The 17,124-nt window shown below is 44.2% G+C and overlaps 1 protein-coding gene across 2 annotated transcripts in view; it reads left to right on the plus strand.

Moving 5' to 3' along the window:
- The window catches only part of KCNAB1 (potassium voltage-gated channel subfamily A member regulatory beta subunit 1), a 393,898-nt gene that overhangs the window by 310,190 nt on the left and 66,584 nt on the right, over positions 1-17,124 (plus strand). For both annotated transcript variants that reach the window (XM_040428136.1, XM_040428137.1), the window contains exon 4: positions 7,878-7,957. In XM_040428136.1, the coding sequence (XP_040284070.1) occupies positions 7,878-7,957 (80 nt within the window). The remainder of the gene's footprint in view (positions 1-7,877; positions 7,958-17,124) is intronic.

Here is a 17,124-nt window from a genome sequence, read left to right on the forward strand (position 1 = left end):
GAGCAGAAGAGAGGGACTGTAAAGCAGCTCATCGCACAGAGGATTTCATTGAAACCACACCTCCAGTACACTTGCAGGAGCAGAATCTAGCAGAATAAAACTTCATATTCTCACTGCTCCTGACAGTGAAAGTTACACAAAAGGTATTTTTGTACTGCTCTTCCCAGCCCTGTCCCAGTGCTGTCAGCAGTTTTTCATGGTCAAAGCTGCTGACAGACTCCATTTAATAAATATGCCTCAATTATGTATTAGATTATTAGAAATATTGAATAAGCTTTGATTATTGAAACCAGTAATCCTAATTAGGTCTCTTGTATACAAATTGTTCAGTGTGCATATCAGTCTTAGCAGCTAAAAAAGTCCTCTGTGATCACATTTCCGCAACCTGATGTATGCCAGAGGCAAACACACCACCTGACGCCCTCAAACAAGGTTCCAGATGTTGTTTGTGTCGGTGGAATCTATAGAGGGCTGCAGTATAATGGTTTGTCTTGCTAGAAGTTTGTTTGTAGAAAAAAGATGACAACTGCTCTGCAAACCCTGGGAAACAATCCTAATTCCTTAGCGTCAAACAGTCATCCTCTCATAAATGTTTATTACTAGTGTCAGTCTCCAGGTCATCAATCATCGCTCCCCAAAGACCGTATGAGAAATCATTTAAACATCATGTCTATATTTAGGTGTATGAAAACTGCATCCGTTTCAAATGCTATATATCGCATTGATTGTAATGGCCTGGTTTTACCAAAGAACTATTGATTGGTTGCTTTCTTGCTCAGTCCGCAAAAGTTATACGAAGAAGATCTTATCCTCTGAAACATTATATTAACCATTTGATGACCAGGAGATGTTAACTGTATAAGAAGATCTTGAATGGGTATTCCCATCTCAAACATATGTATATCAGTCTGCCGGAGAAGGCTGCCGCTAGTGTGAAAGTAGCCTTATGACACAAAAATGAAAACGATATATTTTACTTTGTTGTATTTTTGCTTTGTGAATATTTTATCACTTATAAACGTTGTGTATAAGATATAGGCTGTGTTTAGTGCTCTTTCCTGTACATGTGGGGGGAATCACATGGCTAAGATGCCAGGACTGTGTCTAAAAGCATGTTTTGATACACACCGGTCCTCCTCTGTAACTAAAGCTGCTCCCTCAAACCATTCACTTGTAGTCACTTCAGCAAGTGGCATTTATCATGTAGAGAAAGTTAATAAAAACCACTTACTAATGTATTGTGATTATCCATATTGCTTCTTTTGCTCGATTGATTCACTTTTCCATCACATTATACACTGCTTGTTTCCATGGTTATGACCACCCTGTAATCCAGCAGCGGTGGCCGTGCTTGCACACTATAGGAAAAAGTACCAGCACTTATGTGCGCTCCCATAGTCCTGAATAGAGATGAGAGAATTTCTCCAAAATTTGATTTGGTCGGTTCGCCAAATTTTCCGAAAAGATTTGATTTGATCCGAATTTATTTGTGACGAATCGAGTTAAAAAACAGTTACTGTGTCTTGCAGTAACACGCATAGGGAGTCTGCTATGGTAGTGAAACAATACTGTGAGTCAGTATGACATGCAGATGACAGGCGTCGCTCTTAAAATCACTTCACTCATTTGGTCAATTACAGGGCCAAAACTGACCAAATAACTTAAGTGTGAACTCAGCCTTACAGGTCAGTGCTAGCACCAGGTATAAAGAACCATGCAGAGGCCCAAGATCCTACTATAGCGTGAAAGAGCGCACTCCTTTTACACTGCCGTCAGCTGATTCCACATAGATTTCTACAGAACCTGTTCTATTCTAGAGCCCCCCGACAGAGTGGAGAGGGGGTCAGCAGTAAGTTTGTGTTGACGTCACTGATTATTTTGCCCTTCCTCTAATCCGTCAGAACAATAACCCCCAAAAAATGGATCCTGTCTGTTGGGCATCCACCTTCACTCGGTCAGCATTTGGTCAGTAATCCATCAGTATTGCTAAAGCCCCCAAAAAAACAGGAGTGGATCCAAAACAGAGATGACACATGAATGGAATATTTGCATGTCTTCTGTGTTTTGTACCCACTCCTGCTTTTGGCTACCAAATCATAAGCCAATTCTGATGTAAAATAGGGACCATGTGTGTGTAGGTGTGGCACCATGGATGATCTAGTCTGATGCATAATGCACTGGTGTTTGAAAATCCTGGCTGATCCACACCTAAATAATCTTCACAAAGGTCAGTTTCTCCACATTTTGGGTGGACATTTTGGGTGGACAGGCTAGTTCCTCTTGGGGCAACTATGGCCCTGCCGGACTAAACACCCGCTCTGATGCCACACTGTTGGCCAGGCAGGAAAGCTTGTCCAGAGCAAACTCGGCCAATTGCGGCCACAAATCAAGTTTGGCTGCCCAGTAGTCCAGGAAATCTTCTATGTGGGGTGGCAGGGTGCACTCCAAGTATGCCACAACCTGCTGGTTCAGGTTCTGCTCTATGTCTAGCTTCTGGTGAATAGTTTCTTCAGTAGGCGGGTGAAGAAAACTGCTCATCAGCGACTCTAGACTTAAGTTGCTGCTGATGGAGCTGGTACTGCTCCTGCCCCCCCAACCCCCCAGCAGCCATGGCAGTGGAACGTGAGTGCAAAGGGCCCCTCTGGTCGGACCTGCGTGAGGATGGGTGATAGCGCACATAGGCAGTGGCGAACTGGCTACCTAGGATGTCTCGATAGTAGTTTAGCTTGTTCTCCTTCTCAGCGGGTGTAAAAAAAGCCCCCATTTTGGACCGGTAGCGAGTGTCTAACATGGTGGAGAGCCAGTAGTCATCCCTTTGCCAAATAGTGACAATTCAGCTGTCACTACGCAAGCAATTGAGCATGCATTGGGCCATTTGCGCAAGTGACTCAGACGGACTCCCTGCCTCCATCTCCACTGCATACTGCCACGGTGTGTCTAGGTCATCTGCCTCATCTTCCTCATCGCCCTGTAGCTCCTCCGGCTGCTCCTGCTTCTCCTCTCCTGTCACCTGTGTAGAAAAACCAGCCATTTCTTTATACATTGCTTGTGCTTAAATGTCCTCCTCCTCCACTTCAGCCCCCATAGGGCTCATGTGGCCGTGAGATGTAGTCACCATGTTTCCTGTCCCCTGGCCACCCAGATTTAGCAGCATCTATTCCAGGACATGAATCAGGAGAATAACGTTGTTCATCCCGTAGTCCTGGTGACTGACAAATAGTGGTCTCCTCAAAGGGCCCGAGCAAACGGCAGGTGTCATGCATGAGCTGCCACTGGCTAATATCGAAGTTACACAGGGGAGTACCTCTGTCTGCCTGTATCATCAAGAAATCGTTTATGGCCTTTCTCTGTACATATATAATCGGTCCAACATATGGAGGGTGGAATTCCAACGAGTGGAAACGTTGCATATCAGCTTTTGTTGGGGGACACCGTTCTGCCGCTGCAGCTCAAGCAGGGTGTGCTTTGCGGTGTACGAGTGGCTGAAGTGCATTAAAAGTTTCCTGGCTATTCTTAGGATGTCTTGCAGATGGGGTGAAGACTTCAGTAACTGCTTTACAACCAGATTGAACACGCCATGCCCCATGTAGGGAGCACGGCTCAGCCCTCCTTGACGTAGCTCTGACACCATGTTTTTCCTGTTGTCGGTCACCATGGTTCCGATTTTGAGTTGTCGAGGAGAAAGTCAGGATTTGATTTCTTGGTGAAAAATGTGGAGCAGTTCCTCCCCTGTGTGACTCCATTCGCCCAGGCAAACTAGGTGAAGAACAGCGTGATATCACCGTGCCCTGCACATGTGGTATGCTGGAGGAGCACTGTGAATTGTCCCTGCAGTGGAGGCTGGGGATACAGTGGAAGGTGAGGAGGCAGAGGCATACTTTGTTGCAGGATCAACAGCGTGAGAACGTGGAGGCTGAAGCGGCGTCATCTGGCCAAGTTGCTGGTGTGGCTGGGCAGGAACCACATTTAACCAGTGGGCCATAAAGGACATATATTTTCCTTGACCATAATAACAGTTCCAAATGTCGGCACTGCCATGCACTTTGGCAGACACCGACAGGCTCAAGGACTGGCCCACCTTCTGTTCTACATATGTGTGCAGGGCTGGTACTGCCTTTTTGGCAAAGAAATGACGGCTTGGGACTCTCCACCTTGGCTCAGCACAAGCCATCAGTTCTCTGAAAGGGTCAGAGTTCACCACTTGGAAAGAAAGGGACTACAGCACCAGCAACTTGGCCAGAAGCACGTTCATCTTCTGCGCCGTTAGATGAGTGCACGCATACTATTGTCTCTTGGCAATCGCTTCGGTGATCGATTGCTGACGGAATAACTGAAGACGAGCAGACGAGCAGGAGCATCAGGACCAGCAGATGATGAAAAGGACAGACAGCTCCCTTTGACTGAGGTGGTGGAGCCTTGACTGCATGAAATTGGGTGCGTGCCACTGGGTGATGCAGCTGGACCACCACATCAGAGCCACGGTTCTACCAGGCCACTTTATGGTAATGCTGCATGTGTTGACACAGGGCTGTGGTGCCAACATTGGCACCCTGGCCACGCTTCACCTTTTGCCCGCAAATTCTGCAAATGGCCATGTTCATATCCTCCGGCGGCCTAACCTAACAAAAGATTGCCACACCTCCGAGTATGGCATTTTCCCCTCAAGACTGCACTGACTGCCTGCTACCGCTGCCTCCGTGAACCCTTGCACAGCTACTTTCCGGGCCGGTAGGCTCCTGCGAAACAGGTGGTCTACTCATGCATATTTGGCTCCTGACCTCCCACTGCTGCCACCCTCCTGACTCACAGCCACGCTACCACCCTGCTGGCTCTGCCGCTTCCTCACGCGCAAGCTGCCACCCTCTTCTCCTGATGATTATGATGAAGCCCCTTCTTCACCCGGCTCCCAAGTGTGATCATCTACATCATCATCATCCACTACTGTATGCATGTCACTGATACCCCCCTCAAGGATCTCAGGGCCAGGAGCCTGACCGCTCGCAACACCTGCTTCCAAGCGACTCTCATCATCACTACTTGCCCGCCTACCAGAGGAAGTGGCGGATGTCTCCTCCAGATCTTGGCTGGAGAGTAGCTGCTAACTTTCCTCTAGTAGCTTGTCCTCTCTGGAAAGTTGAGCCGAGCCTACGGCATATAATACTTCTCACGCTGAGGGAACTGAAAATTACAGAGGAAGGTTCATGACAGGTGGGGGCACAGGGCCTACTCCCGGGCCATGCCAACTAAGCGTTGTTTCAGAGGAACCCACCGACTCTTGGCTGGGGGTGTCTGATGCCATGAAGTCGAAGAACAAGTCAACCATTCAAGCAACTCTGGGTTGCTGATCAAGACACGACCACTAGATGACACCAGGAGTTCAGGCCTCTCGCTGCGACTCCTGCTGCCACCCCCACTTCTTCTGCTGCCTGCGACAGAAACATTTTGGCCAATGCCTGTTCCCTTTAAAGGGCCTGTCACCTGTCTATCTGACATACTGTATAATAAAAGAATTAAATTAAAATTAAAATAATACCCCCCAAAAAAGGGTGTAGTACAATGTAACTTCACCAATGAACTGCAATTAAGACATATATATTTTTTCTGATTAATAAATCCCCCCCCCCCCAAAAAGAAAAATAACAATCACAATTCACCACAGAGCGGCTAATGGGACGTACGTATATTTCCTATTAATACAGTACGTAAATGGCTGTAGTACAATTTAACTTCATCGCTGAACGGCAATTAGGACATATATTTTTTTTTTCTGATTAATGAACTCCCCCCCTCAAAAAAAAAATTAGCACAATTCACCGCAGAATGGCCATTAAGAAGTATTCTTTTTCTTATTAATACACCCCAAAAAAAGAAATATAACAATCACAATTCACAGCAGAATGGCTAATGGGCTGTACGTATATTTCCTTTTAATACACCACGTAAATGGCTGTAGTACAATGTAACTTCACCGCTGAATGGCCCTCATGACATGTATTTTTTCCATTTTTTTCCCTATTAATACACCCCGCCCCCAAAAAAGGGTAAAACAATGTAAAATCAACGCAAAACAGCTAATAGGACATACGTATCTTTCCTATTAATACACCCCATAAATGGCTGTAGTACAATGTAACTTCATATATTTTTCCCTTTTTTTCCCCTAATAATACACCCTCAAAAAAAGTTAAACAATGTAAAATCAACACAGAATGGCTAATAGGGCGTATGTATCTTTCCTATTAATGCACCCCGTAAATGGCTGTGTCACACAGAATTTGCACCCCAATAACAAGCAAGGTTTGCTGGAATTAGTGATGTATCATATAGTGCGAACAACCTAAAAGCAGCAGTATAACTGCAATTTGGATCCCCAATTATTGCAGCAAGGTGTAATAGAATCGCTCCTATTACCCAGGTTGTACACTCTCCTATTGCACCCTGTTCTCCTTTTATAGCGTGGATAATGCCTCCTTATCCTCTTCCTAGCACTGTCCCTAGCGCCTGCTGACGTCTCTCCCTGCACTAAGCACACTGGAAATGGCAGAATCCAAGATGGCTGAGGGTATTTATAGGGCTGTTACATCACAGGGCTGTCTGGCTGCTGATTGGCTGCATGCATGGCATTGTGGGTGATCCCTCGTTCCCAGAGTTCTTTGCTCCATGTCCTAACACGTGCAGCAGCCATTTTAGGAAAAAATTAAATTCATTACCACAAAGAGTGAGGAAATTCGGCTTCGGTGCGAATCGAATTTTTCATGATATTCGGATCGAATTACACTTTGTCAACTTCGATTCTCTCATCTCTAGTCCTGAACACTAGAGAGGCCGGCACTTTTTCCTACAGTGTGCAAGAACGGGCAGCGCTGCTGGATTACAGGGTGGTCATAACCATGGAAATGAACAGTGCATAATGTGATGCAAAAATGAATCCAGCCAGCAAAGAAAGCCATATGGACAATCACAATACATTAGTAAGTGCCTTGTATTAACTTTCTCTACATGATAAATGCCATTTGCTGAAGTGACACAACCTCTTTAAGGGCAACATATAGCTATTTTAAAGGGAGTGTGCTACCACAAGTTGCCCTTATAGACTGCTTACATAGCAATGTAACATAACTATAGATCAGTCAAATGGTACCTTTGTCTTTTTGTTTGGATGTTCACCAGGAGCAAAAACTGAGTTTTATTCATATGTAAATGAGGGTTCGCAAGTGCTCAGGGGTGGCATTCGGGCTGTAAGTGCCCAAGCCACTCTTCCTTCTTCTCACATAACCCGTATGCGCATGCGCACTGCACGGAACGATGCTGCTGCCCACAATGGTCATCACAGTGCGCATGCGCCGGTGGGATCTCAGCCAATACACTGGATGACGTAAGAGGCTTACAGGGCGGGCCAAGCAACAGGCTGGGGAGGGGTTATGTGAGAAGAAGGAAGAGAGGCCTGGGCACTTACAGCCCAAATGCCTTCCTTGGGCACTGGCGAGCCTTTATTTACATATGAAAAAACTCAGTTTTTGCCCCTGGTGAACATCCAAACAAAAAGACAAAGGTACCGTTTGACTGATCTATAGTTATGCTACAGTGCTATGTAGGCAGTCTATAAGGGCAACTTGTGGTAGCAGACTCCCTTTAAGAGTACGGCCACATGGTCAGGTTTCCTGATGCAGTTTTAGAAGACAAACCCTGGAGGTAATTCAAAGAAGAGGAGAAGTTGTATTTGTCCTTTATACTTTCTCTTTTTTATGATCAACTCCTTATTTTGGCTTCCAAAACTGCACCAGGAAACCTGATGGTGTGGCCATCCCCTGACTCTAAATTATTTCTCTGTGCAACATACAGTATATTCATTCATAAGATTTTTTTGAATTCCTTAGGTGGCTGAGCAGCTCATGACCATTGCATATGACAATGGAGTAAACCTCTTTGACACGGCAGAGGTCTATGCAGCTGGAAAGTAAGTGTTCTTTATCTAGATTCCATATATAATTGACAGGGAATGGCGCTCCTGGTATAGATTGTGCGTTCTTGTGTCCTGTCTCAGGCCTCTTGCACATGACCATATGGCTTTTTCTGTATTTTGCGGTCTGCTTTAAACGGATCCATTTTTCGTTTTTTTTTTGCTTCAGTAGTGTTTCCACTTCCGTTCGGTTTTGCTGTTCCATTTTTCCGTTTGGTTTCCGTTTTTTGTGGATTGCAAACGGAAACGAAAGCATGGCATATACAGTATATAGTAATTACATAGAAAAATTGGGCTGGGCATAAAATTTTCTATAGATGGTTCCGCAAAAACGGAACGGATACGGATGCATTCCGTATCCGTTTTTTTACAGCCCCATTGACTTGAATGGAGCCACGGAACGAGATTTGTGGGCACTAATCGGACATGTTTTATCTTTGAACGGAACGGAGAAACGGAAATACAGAAACGGAATGCATACGGAGTACATGACGTTTTTTTTGCGGACCCATTGAAATAAATGGTTCTGTATACGGACCGTATACTGAACGCAAAAAAAACGGAACGGAAACGGAAAAAAAAAAGTTAGTGTGCAAGAGGCCTTAGACAAAAAAATCAGCAACCAATGAAATCACTATATTCATTTACTGTCAGCACTAGGTTATAGGCAGCACCACTGTTATTGTGCTAGAACTTGTGTGAGGACACCGTGCTGTAGGGACTGTAGACCTTATATATCAGAACTGCCTCACAGACCAATCACAGTTCTGCTTCCCTAACCCTAATTACGGTCAACAGTAAAATTGCCCTGAATTGTATTTGCAAGCTTGTTTATCAAATGTTAACCAAATCCACCCTAAAACACATAGTAATAGTACAGTATATTACGAGAAGATATTCAGAAACATATTTATTAAGCTGCAGGCTAATCAAATAGAAACAAAGCTATGTTCCCAAGTAAGTACAAGAAGACCTACTCGAAAATACCCATTGGTTAGTTTGGCATTGGGATAGTGTGGTCTTAAAGGGGTTGTCCCACCGTTACATGTCATATTCTTTGTGTATAGACTAGGCACATTGCCATTAACATGCTCTTACAAAAACGGTACAGTGAGTAGTTATGAAATTCACTTACATAAGATGGCGCCACCCAGTGGTCAGAGTGCACCCAATGCCAGTTCACAACAGAACACTTTTCTTCCCTGTGTTCACAGCAGAAGAGCTAATAAAATGTCTTTGTGCCCTCAGAAAGCTATTTCTGGATTATTATTTTGATACCATGTAAATCGCAAATATGCTTGAGATTTATAGTTTGTAATAAAGAATATGACATGTGATGTTGGGGCACCCCCTTTAATCTCAGGCTACTTTCACACTAGCGTTTTAGTTTTCCGATATTGGGATCCGTGTCATAGGGGCTTAATACCGGAAAAAAATGCTTCAGTTTTGTCCCCATTCATTGTCAATGAGGACAAAACGTAACTGAACAGAACGGAATGCTTCAAAACTCATTCCGTTCCGTTTTCAGCATGCTGCGGTTTGCTTTTCGTCCTAGGATGCGGAGCAATGACCCACAATGCAAGTGAATGGGGACGGATCAGTTTTCTCTGACACAATAGAAAACGGATCCGTCCCCCATTGACTTTCAGTGGAGTTCATGACGGATCCGTCTTGGCTGTGTTACAGATAAATTCTAACACAAAAACCGCCTCAGCAGCAAATATCAACCAGGGAAGTAAACGTCAATAATGGTCCAAAACACCTACCCATAAATCTAAAATATACCTTTTAATAGTCATTTAAAAATAACCTCAAGCTATGACGCCGTGCGCTTCATGCCGCCGCTGCTGTACAGTGATACACTCGTATAGATCATACCAGTGCATCACTGTACAGCAGCGGCAGCATGAATCGCACGGCGTCATAGCAACCAATGACGCCGTGCACTCCTGCTGTCAGCAGGAATCCCGGCCGGGTTACCACGGACCGCTCTCGGCCGCGGAACACGGCCATGTGCATTCGGCCTAAGGGTAGGAGGGGGACCTTATCCACGGGTGTTGAGCAGGAACTTGGATGTTGAGCAGGAACTTGTAGGTAGTACAATCAGTGGTAATACAAGGTTAATATCTTAAGTACATCGATGGATGAAAGACCTAATATTTCCCTGTATGTCCCTTACTATATCTAAGCCCAGGGACACCCCTTAAAGGTAGGGGTTCCCTGTCCTCGTACCTAATCTAATAACCCCTATAATCCCATACCCTATATCAGGGATCAGCAACCTTCGGCACTCCAGCTGCTGTGGAACTACAACTCCCAGCATGCAAACATACTCGGCTGCGCTTTTAACTCCCTTAGAAGCGAATGAAGCATTCTGGGAGTTGTAGTTTCTGAACAGCTGGAGTGCCGGAGGTTGCTGATCCCTGCCCTATATTGAAGGAAAACAGCTGAGTACATACACTCACCTAAAGAATTATTAGGAACACCTGTTCTATTTCTCATTAATGCAATTATCTAGTCAACCAATCACATGGCAGTTGCTTCAATGGATTTAGGGGGTGGTCCTGGTCAAGACAATCTCCTGAACTCCAAACTGAATGTCAGAATGGGAAAGAAAGGTGATTTAAGCAATTTTGAGCGTGGCATGGTTGTTGGTGCCAGACGGGCCGGTCTGAGTATTTCACAATCTGCTCAGTTACTGGGATTTTCACGCACAACTACAGTGGGATGCGAAAGTTTGGGCAACCTTGTTAATCGTCATGATTTTCCTGTATAAATCATTGGTTGTTACGATAGAAAATGTCAGTTAAATATATCATATAGGAAACACACACAGTGATATTTGAGAAGTGAAATAAAGTTTATTGGATTTACAGAAAGTGTGCTATAATTGTTTAAACAAAATTAGGCAGGTGCATAAATTTGGGCACCACAAAAAAGAAATGAAATCAATATTTAGTAGATCCTCCTTTTGCAGAAATTACAGCCTCTAAACGCTTCGTGTAGGTTCCAATGAGAGTCTGGATTCTGGTTGAAGGTATTTTGGACCATTCCTCTTTACAAAACATCTTTAGGTCATTCAGGTTTGATGGCTTCCGAGCATGGACAGCTCTCTTTAAGTCACACCACAGATTTTCAATTATATTCAGGTCTGGGGACTGAGATGGCCATTCCAGAACGTTGTACTTGTTCCTCTGCATAAATGCCTTAGTGGATTTTGAGCAGTGTTTAGGGTCGTTGTCTTGTTGAAAGATCCAGCCCCGGCGCAGCTTCAGCTTTGTCACTGATTCCTGGACATTGGTCGCCAGAATCTGCTGATACTGAGTGGAATCCATGCGTCCCTCAACTTTGACAAGATTCCCAGTCCCTGCACTGACCACACAGCCCCACAGCATGATGGAACCACCACCATATTTTACTGTAGGTAGCAGGTGTTTTTCTTGGAATGCTGTGTTCTTTTTCCTCCATGCATAACGCCCCTTGTTATAGCCAAATAACTCAATTTTAGTTTCATCAGTCCACAGCACCTTATTCCAAAATGAAGCTGGCTTGTCCAAATGTGCTTTAGCCCACCTCAAGCGCCACTTTTTGTGCTGTGGGCGGAGAAAAGGCTTCCTCTGCATCACTCTCGCATACAGCTTCTCCTTGTGTAAAGTGCGCCGAATGGTTGAACGATGCACAGTGACTCCATCTGCAGCAAGATGATGTTGTAGGTCTTTGGTGCTGGTCTGTGGGTTAACTCTGACTGTTCTCACCATTCATCGCTTCTGTCTATCCGAGATTTTTCTTGGTCTGCCACTTCGAACCTTAACTTGAACTGAGCCTGTGGTCTTCCATTTCCTCAATATGTTCCTAACTGTGGAAACAGACAGGTGAAATCTCTGAGACAGCTTTCTGTATCCTTCCCCTAAACCATGATGGTGAACAATCTTTGTCTTCAGGTCATTTGAGAGTTGTTTTGAGACCCCCATGTTGCTACTCTACATAGAAAATTAAAAGAGGAGGGAAACTTACAATTGACCCCCTTAAAAACTCTTTCTCATAATTGGATTCACCTGTGTATGTAGGTCAGGGGTCACTGAGCTTACCAAGCCAATTTGAGTTCCAATAATTAGTTCTAAAGGTTTTGGAATCAATAAAATGACAACAGTGCCCAAATTTATGCACCTGCCTAATTTTGTTTAAACAATTATAGCACACTTTCTGTAAATCCAATAAACTTCATTTCACTTCTCAAATATCACTGTGTGTATCTCCTATATGATATATTTAACTGACATTTTTTATCGTAACAACCAACGATTTATATAGGAAAATCATGACGATTAACAAGGTTGCCCAAACTTTCGCATCCCACTGTATTTCTAGGGTTTACAAAGAATGGTGTGAAAAGGGAAAAACATCCAGTATGCGGCAGTCCTGTGGGCGAAAATGCCTTGTGGATGCTAGAGGTCAGAGGAGAATGGGCCGACTGATTCAAGCTGATAGAAGAGCAACGTTGACTGAAATAACCACTCATTACAACCGAGGTATGCAGCAAAGCATTTGTGAAGCCACAACACGCACAACCTTGAGGCGGATGGGCTACAACAGCAGAAGACCCCACCGGGTACCACTCATCTCCACTACAAATAGGAAAAAGAGGCTACAATTTGCACGAGCTCACCAAAATTGGACTGTTGAAGACTGGAAAAATGTTGCCTGGTCTGATGAGTCTCGATTTCTGTTGAGACATTCAAATGGTAGAGTCCAAATTTGGCGTAAATAGAATGAGAACATGTATCCATCATGCCTTGTTACCACTGTGCAGGCTGGTGGTGGTGGTGTAATGGTGTGGGGGATGTTTTCTGGGCACACTTTAGGCCCCTTAGTGCCAATTGGGCATTGTTTAAATGCCACGGGCTACCTGAGCATTGTTTCTGACCATGTCCATCCCTTCATGACCACCATGTACCCATCCTCTGATGGCTACTTCCAGCAGGATAATGAACCATGTCACAAAGCTCAAATCATTTCAAATTGGTTTCTTGAACATGACAATGAGTTCACTGTACTAAAATGGCCCCCACAGTCACCAGATCTCAACCCAATAGAGCATCTTTGGGATGTGGTGGAACGGGAGCTTCGTGCCCTGGATGTGCATCCCTCAAATCTCCATCAACTGCAAGATGCTATCCTATCAATATGGGCCAACATTTCTAAAGAATGCTATCAGCACCTTGTGGAATCAATGCCACGTAGAATTAAGGCAGTTCTGAAGGCAAAAGGGGGTCCAACACCGTATTAGTATGGTGTTCCTAATAATTCTTTAGGTGAGTGTATAAGCATACCATAAGCGGACAAACAGAATGACAAACAACACAATTTCCCGACGCTGCGTTTCCCCAGTCGGCATAGATCTCGACCGGTTCGTCAGGGGAAAGATAACACTTAACCATCAGTCTCACAGAGGAGACTATCATTTAGTGCCCCTCAATCAAGGCCCTCTAGGAGAATAAAGCCAGGATGCAGGCTTGGGATGTCAGGTGTCTCAATGCCAGTTCCAAAACTGGCGCCTTAAATACTGTCCTCCCATATCTCACCCCTCCCACTTACACGCCCATACTATCTACTCCTCAAATAATTTGCCTTTCACTACTCCACATAACAATACGACTACCTGCAGTTAATCTTGTCCATATTGATGTTAAGCCAAGTTCTATAATAAAAAGATACCTATGATTATAAGAACATTCGCTGCACGCATATGCGTTCCACAGAGCGGAAGTGAAGTAATGTAACGGCGTCCCGGGGCGGATATGATGTAAATTACTGGAGCCCTTCAGTTCCGGATACTGCTCTGGGACGCACATGCATTCCACAGAGCGGAAGTCAAGTCACCGCCGGGCTCGGAAGCTGGAAGTCACGTCACCTCCATGCGTTCCACAGACCGAAGGTGAAGTTTCCTCATCATTTAATACTTGCTTATGCGTTCCATCATACGGATTCTGACAGGTGAAACCGAGTACCTCAAGATATACACGCATCCAAAACATTGTGTATACAGCTCCCTATGATTGTAATAATTATAAATCTTATTTATGCACAGCATATTTCAGAACTTCATAAATCTGCAGGCGACGAGGGCACAATTGGATGGAAGCCTAAGTAGGAAATGGGGCGTGTCAATAAACCAGGTCGAGGGAGGGAGGGGAGAGAATTTTGGATGAGGCCAGAAAGACAAACAGTATATCCAGCTAAAGAGACATCTAAATTAATATAATTGCCCACAAAACATACCACAATAAGGACATCCATATATGATAAGGATGACACTACTGTGGCTTTATTATATAGTCATAGATCTCTTGCGATCCAATATAAAACTGCGTGGCATGGATATCAATAATATGTATAGAACCCCCATTAGAAGCTGGAAGTCAAGAGGAGAGGGGGGGGGGGGGGAATCAGAGAATGAAAGGAGAGATACATATCCGTAATAGAAGGGGAAGAGGAGGAGAGAGAGAACATCTGGGTCCTACAAGAAACAGCCAAATTATAGTTGTTCATTTAAGCCGTTAGGACTAGATGTCTTAAGTCTGTAGATCCATTGACATTCTTTTTGTAAAATTCTTCTATCCCAGTCACCCTTTCGTGGTGAGGATGGGATTACCTCGATGATCTGAAAACCTAGGGAGTTGGCATTCCCCCCATGAAACTCATGGACATGGTTTGCCACCGGTTTATCCCGTCCATGTTTAATGTCTCCCAGATATTCCCCAACTCTCCTCCTCAATTCCCTCTTTGTCTTCCCCACGTAGTTCATGGGGCATTGGCAAGTAATCAGATAAACCACTCCACACGTCCTACAGTTGCCAAAGTCCCTCATTTCGAAGACTCTCCCCGTTGAGATACTCCTAAATGTCTTGGATGTGGTAATAAATGGACAAGCAATACAACCACTGCATCTAAACATTCCTAGCGGTTTTCTTTCAAGCCACGTTCCTTCAGTTCTAGGTGTAGTATATAAACTATGTACTAATTGGTCCCTGATGGATTTCCCCCTTCTAAAGGTGATACCTGGTCTTTGTGTGATTACATCAATAAGGTCCCTATCAGTACGTAGGATACCCCAATGTCTCTTAAGGATTTCAAAAATCCTCTCATGGGAATTATCAAATGTACCGATCACTGTTATTACCTTGTCCTGTAATTTTTCTTTTTTCTGGGGGCCCAGGAAACAATTTCTGTCTGTGGCCATGGAATGTCTAAAAGCTTTTTTAAGTGTCTCATCCGGGTATCCTCTGCTCAAAAACCTGTCTCTTAAGTCCCTTGATTGCGTAACAAAGGTCAACGTATTTGTACAGTTCCTTCTAATTTGAATATACTGGCCCTTCGGTATACCATTCTTGACTGGGTTTGATGAAAACTCTCCCAGTGCAAGAGGCTGTTAGTGGCCATGGGCTTCCTGGAGGTTTCAGTGCACAACATACCCTCCCTTTTTGAAATTTTCACATCCAGGAACGAAATTTCCTTGCTACTAATCTCACAGGTGAATCTCAATCCAATTGGATTTTGATTTAGTGACGTGACAAATGACCTGAAGGAGACCTCTGGACCATCCCACAATATAAAGATATCATCAATATATCTTCCCCAGAAGATAATGTGGGTGGTCCAGGGCTCCTCCACGTCACTAAAAACGAGACGGTCCTCCCACCAGCCCAGGAGCAAATTTGCGTAAGTGGGTGCACAGGGGCTACCCATAGCAGTGCCCCTGAGCTGGTGGTAAAACACATTTTTAAACAAGAAAAAATTATGGGTAAGCACGAACCTAAGGATGGACAGAATGAAGGAGTTATGGGCCCTATATTGAATGCCCCTAGTCTCCAGGAAGGAAAATACCACTATAGAGGGCCTCAACATCAATAGAATCCGTTGTGTCCCTGATGTAGGAGGGCAACGCAGAGACGAAAGGTCTCAGGACTTTATCAATGTAGATACTCGTGTTTTGAGAGAATGAGTCTACCCCTGACACTATTGGTCTTCCTTTTAATGGGTCTGTTCCCTTATGGATTTTCGGGAGTGCATAGAAAATTGGAGTTTGGGGGTTTTTTGGAGTCATAAATTTGAACTCCTCCAGGAAGATAAATTTTTCTTCAAAGGCTTCCAGGAGGATCCGATTAAGCTCATCTATAAACATATCAGAGGGATCGCCCTGTAGACGACCATAACATTCAGCATCATTCAGGAGGGAGCTACACATCCCACTATATAGAGTATGATTCATTATTACTATATTTCCCCCCTTATCTGCAGGTTTCACAATGATGTTATTATCCCTCTGTAGTTCAGATAGAGCATCCCTCTCTCCCCTTGTGAGATTAAATTTCTGATCTTTCTGTGGTCGTATTTTCTTTATTTCTTGGGTTACTAATTTAGAGAAGATATCAATTGCTGAATTCTCTTGTGGGGAGGGGCATCTTATTACTTTTGGGACGCAAATCCGTGAAGGGACCCAAACCATCTGGGTTAGTCCTTCATTTAGAGATAAGAGGAGTCTCGTGTCTTTTAGACAATCCATCGGGATACCAAGTCTGGTACATTCCTCCCTATCATTATTTTTATAGAACTTATGCCATCTTAATTTTCGTGTGAAGAGGCTTAGATCTTTTATCCATGAGAATGTATCAAAATTCACAGTCGGTACAAAAGATAGTCCTTTAGAAAGGACCTCTAGCTCACAAGATATCAGGATTTTATCTGTGAGATTAATGATACATTTTTCATTCATTTGCATTTTTCTTCCTTCTGTGTGGGATCTCTGTCCCTCAAATGATAGGGTGGGCCTACTTGGTCCTCCCCTCCTTTCTCTAAAAAACCCATCGATGCCCCCCCATCCCCCGCCACCAGCAACAACAGTTTCCGATGAGGAAGAGTCATATCCCCTGCCACTTCTTTGCCATCCCCTTCCTCCTCTCGGCCGAAAACCACCCCTATTACGTCCTCTATTAGTTGCCTTCATCCTAGTAAGCCTCTCTGTGTCGGAGGAGTCTATGTCAGTACTAGAGTCCTCAGTACCCTTAATCTCTGATTTCTCTTTAAGAAAGTCAAAAGCTCTTTTCTCTCTAAAGGTAATCAGGTCAGTAATAAACTGTCTGTGTTTTCTTTCTTTCAATTGTGTT

This window comes from Bufo bufo, chromosome 4 (genome assembly GCF_905171765.1).
Source record: "Bufo bufo chromosome 4, aBufBuf1.1, whole genome shotgun sequence".
Lineage (NCBI taxonomy): Eukaryota > Metazoa > Chordata > Amphibia > Anura > Bufonidae > Bufo > Bufo bufo.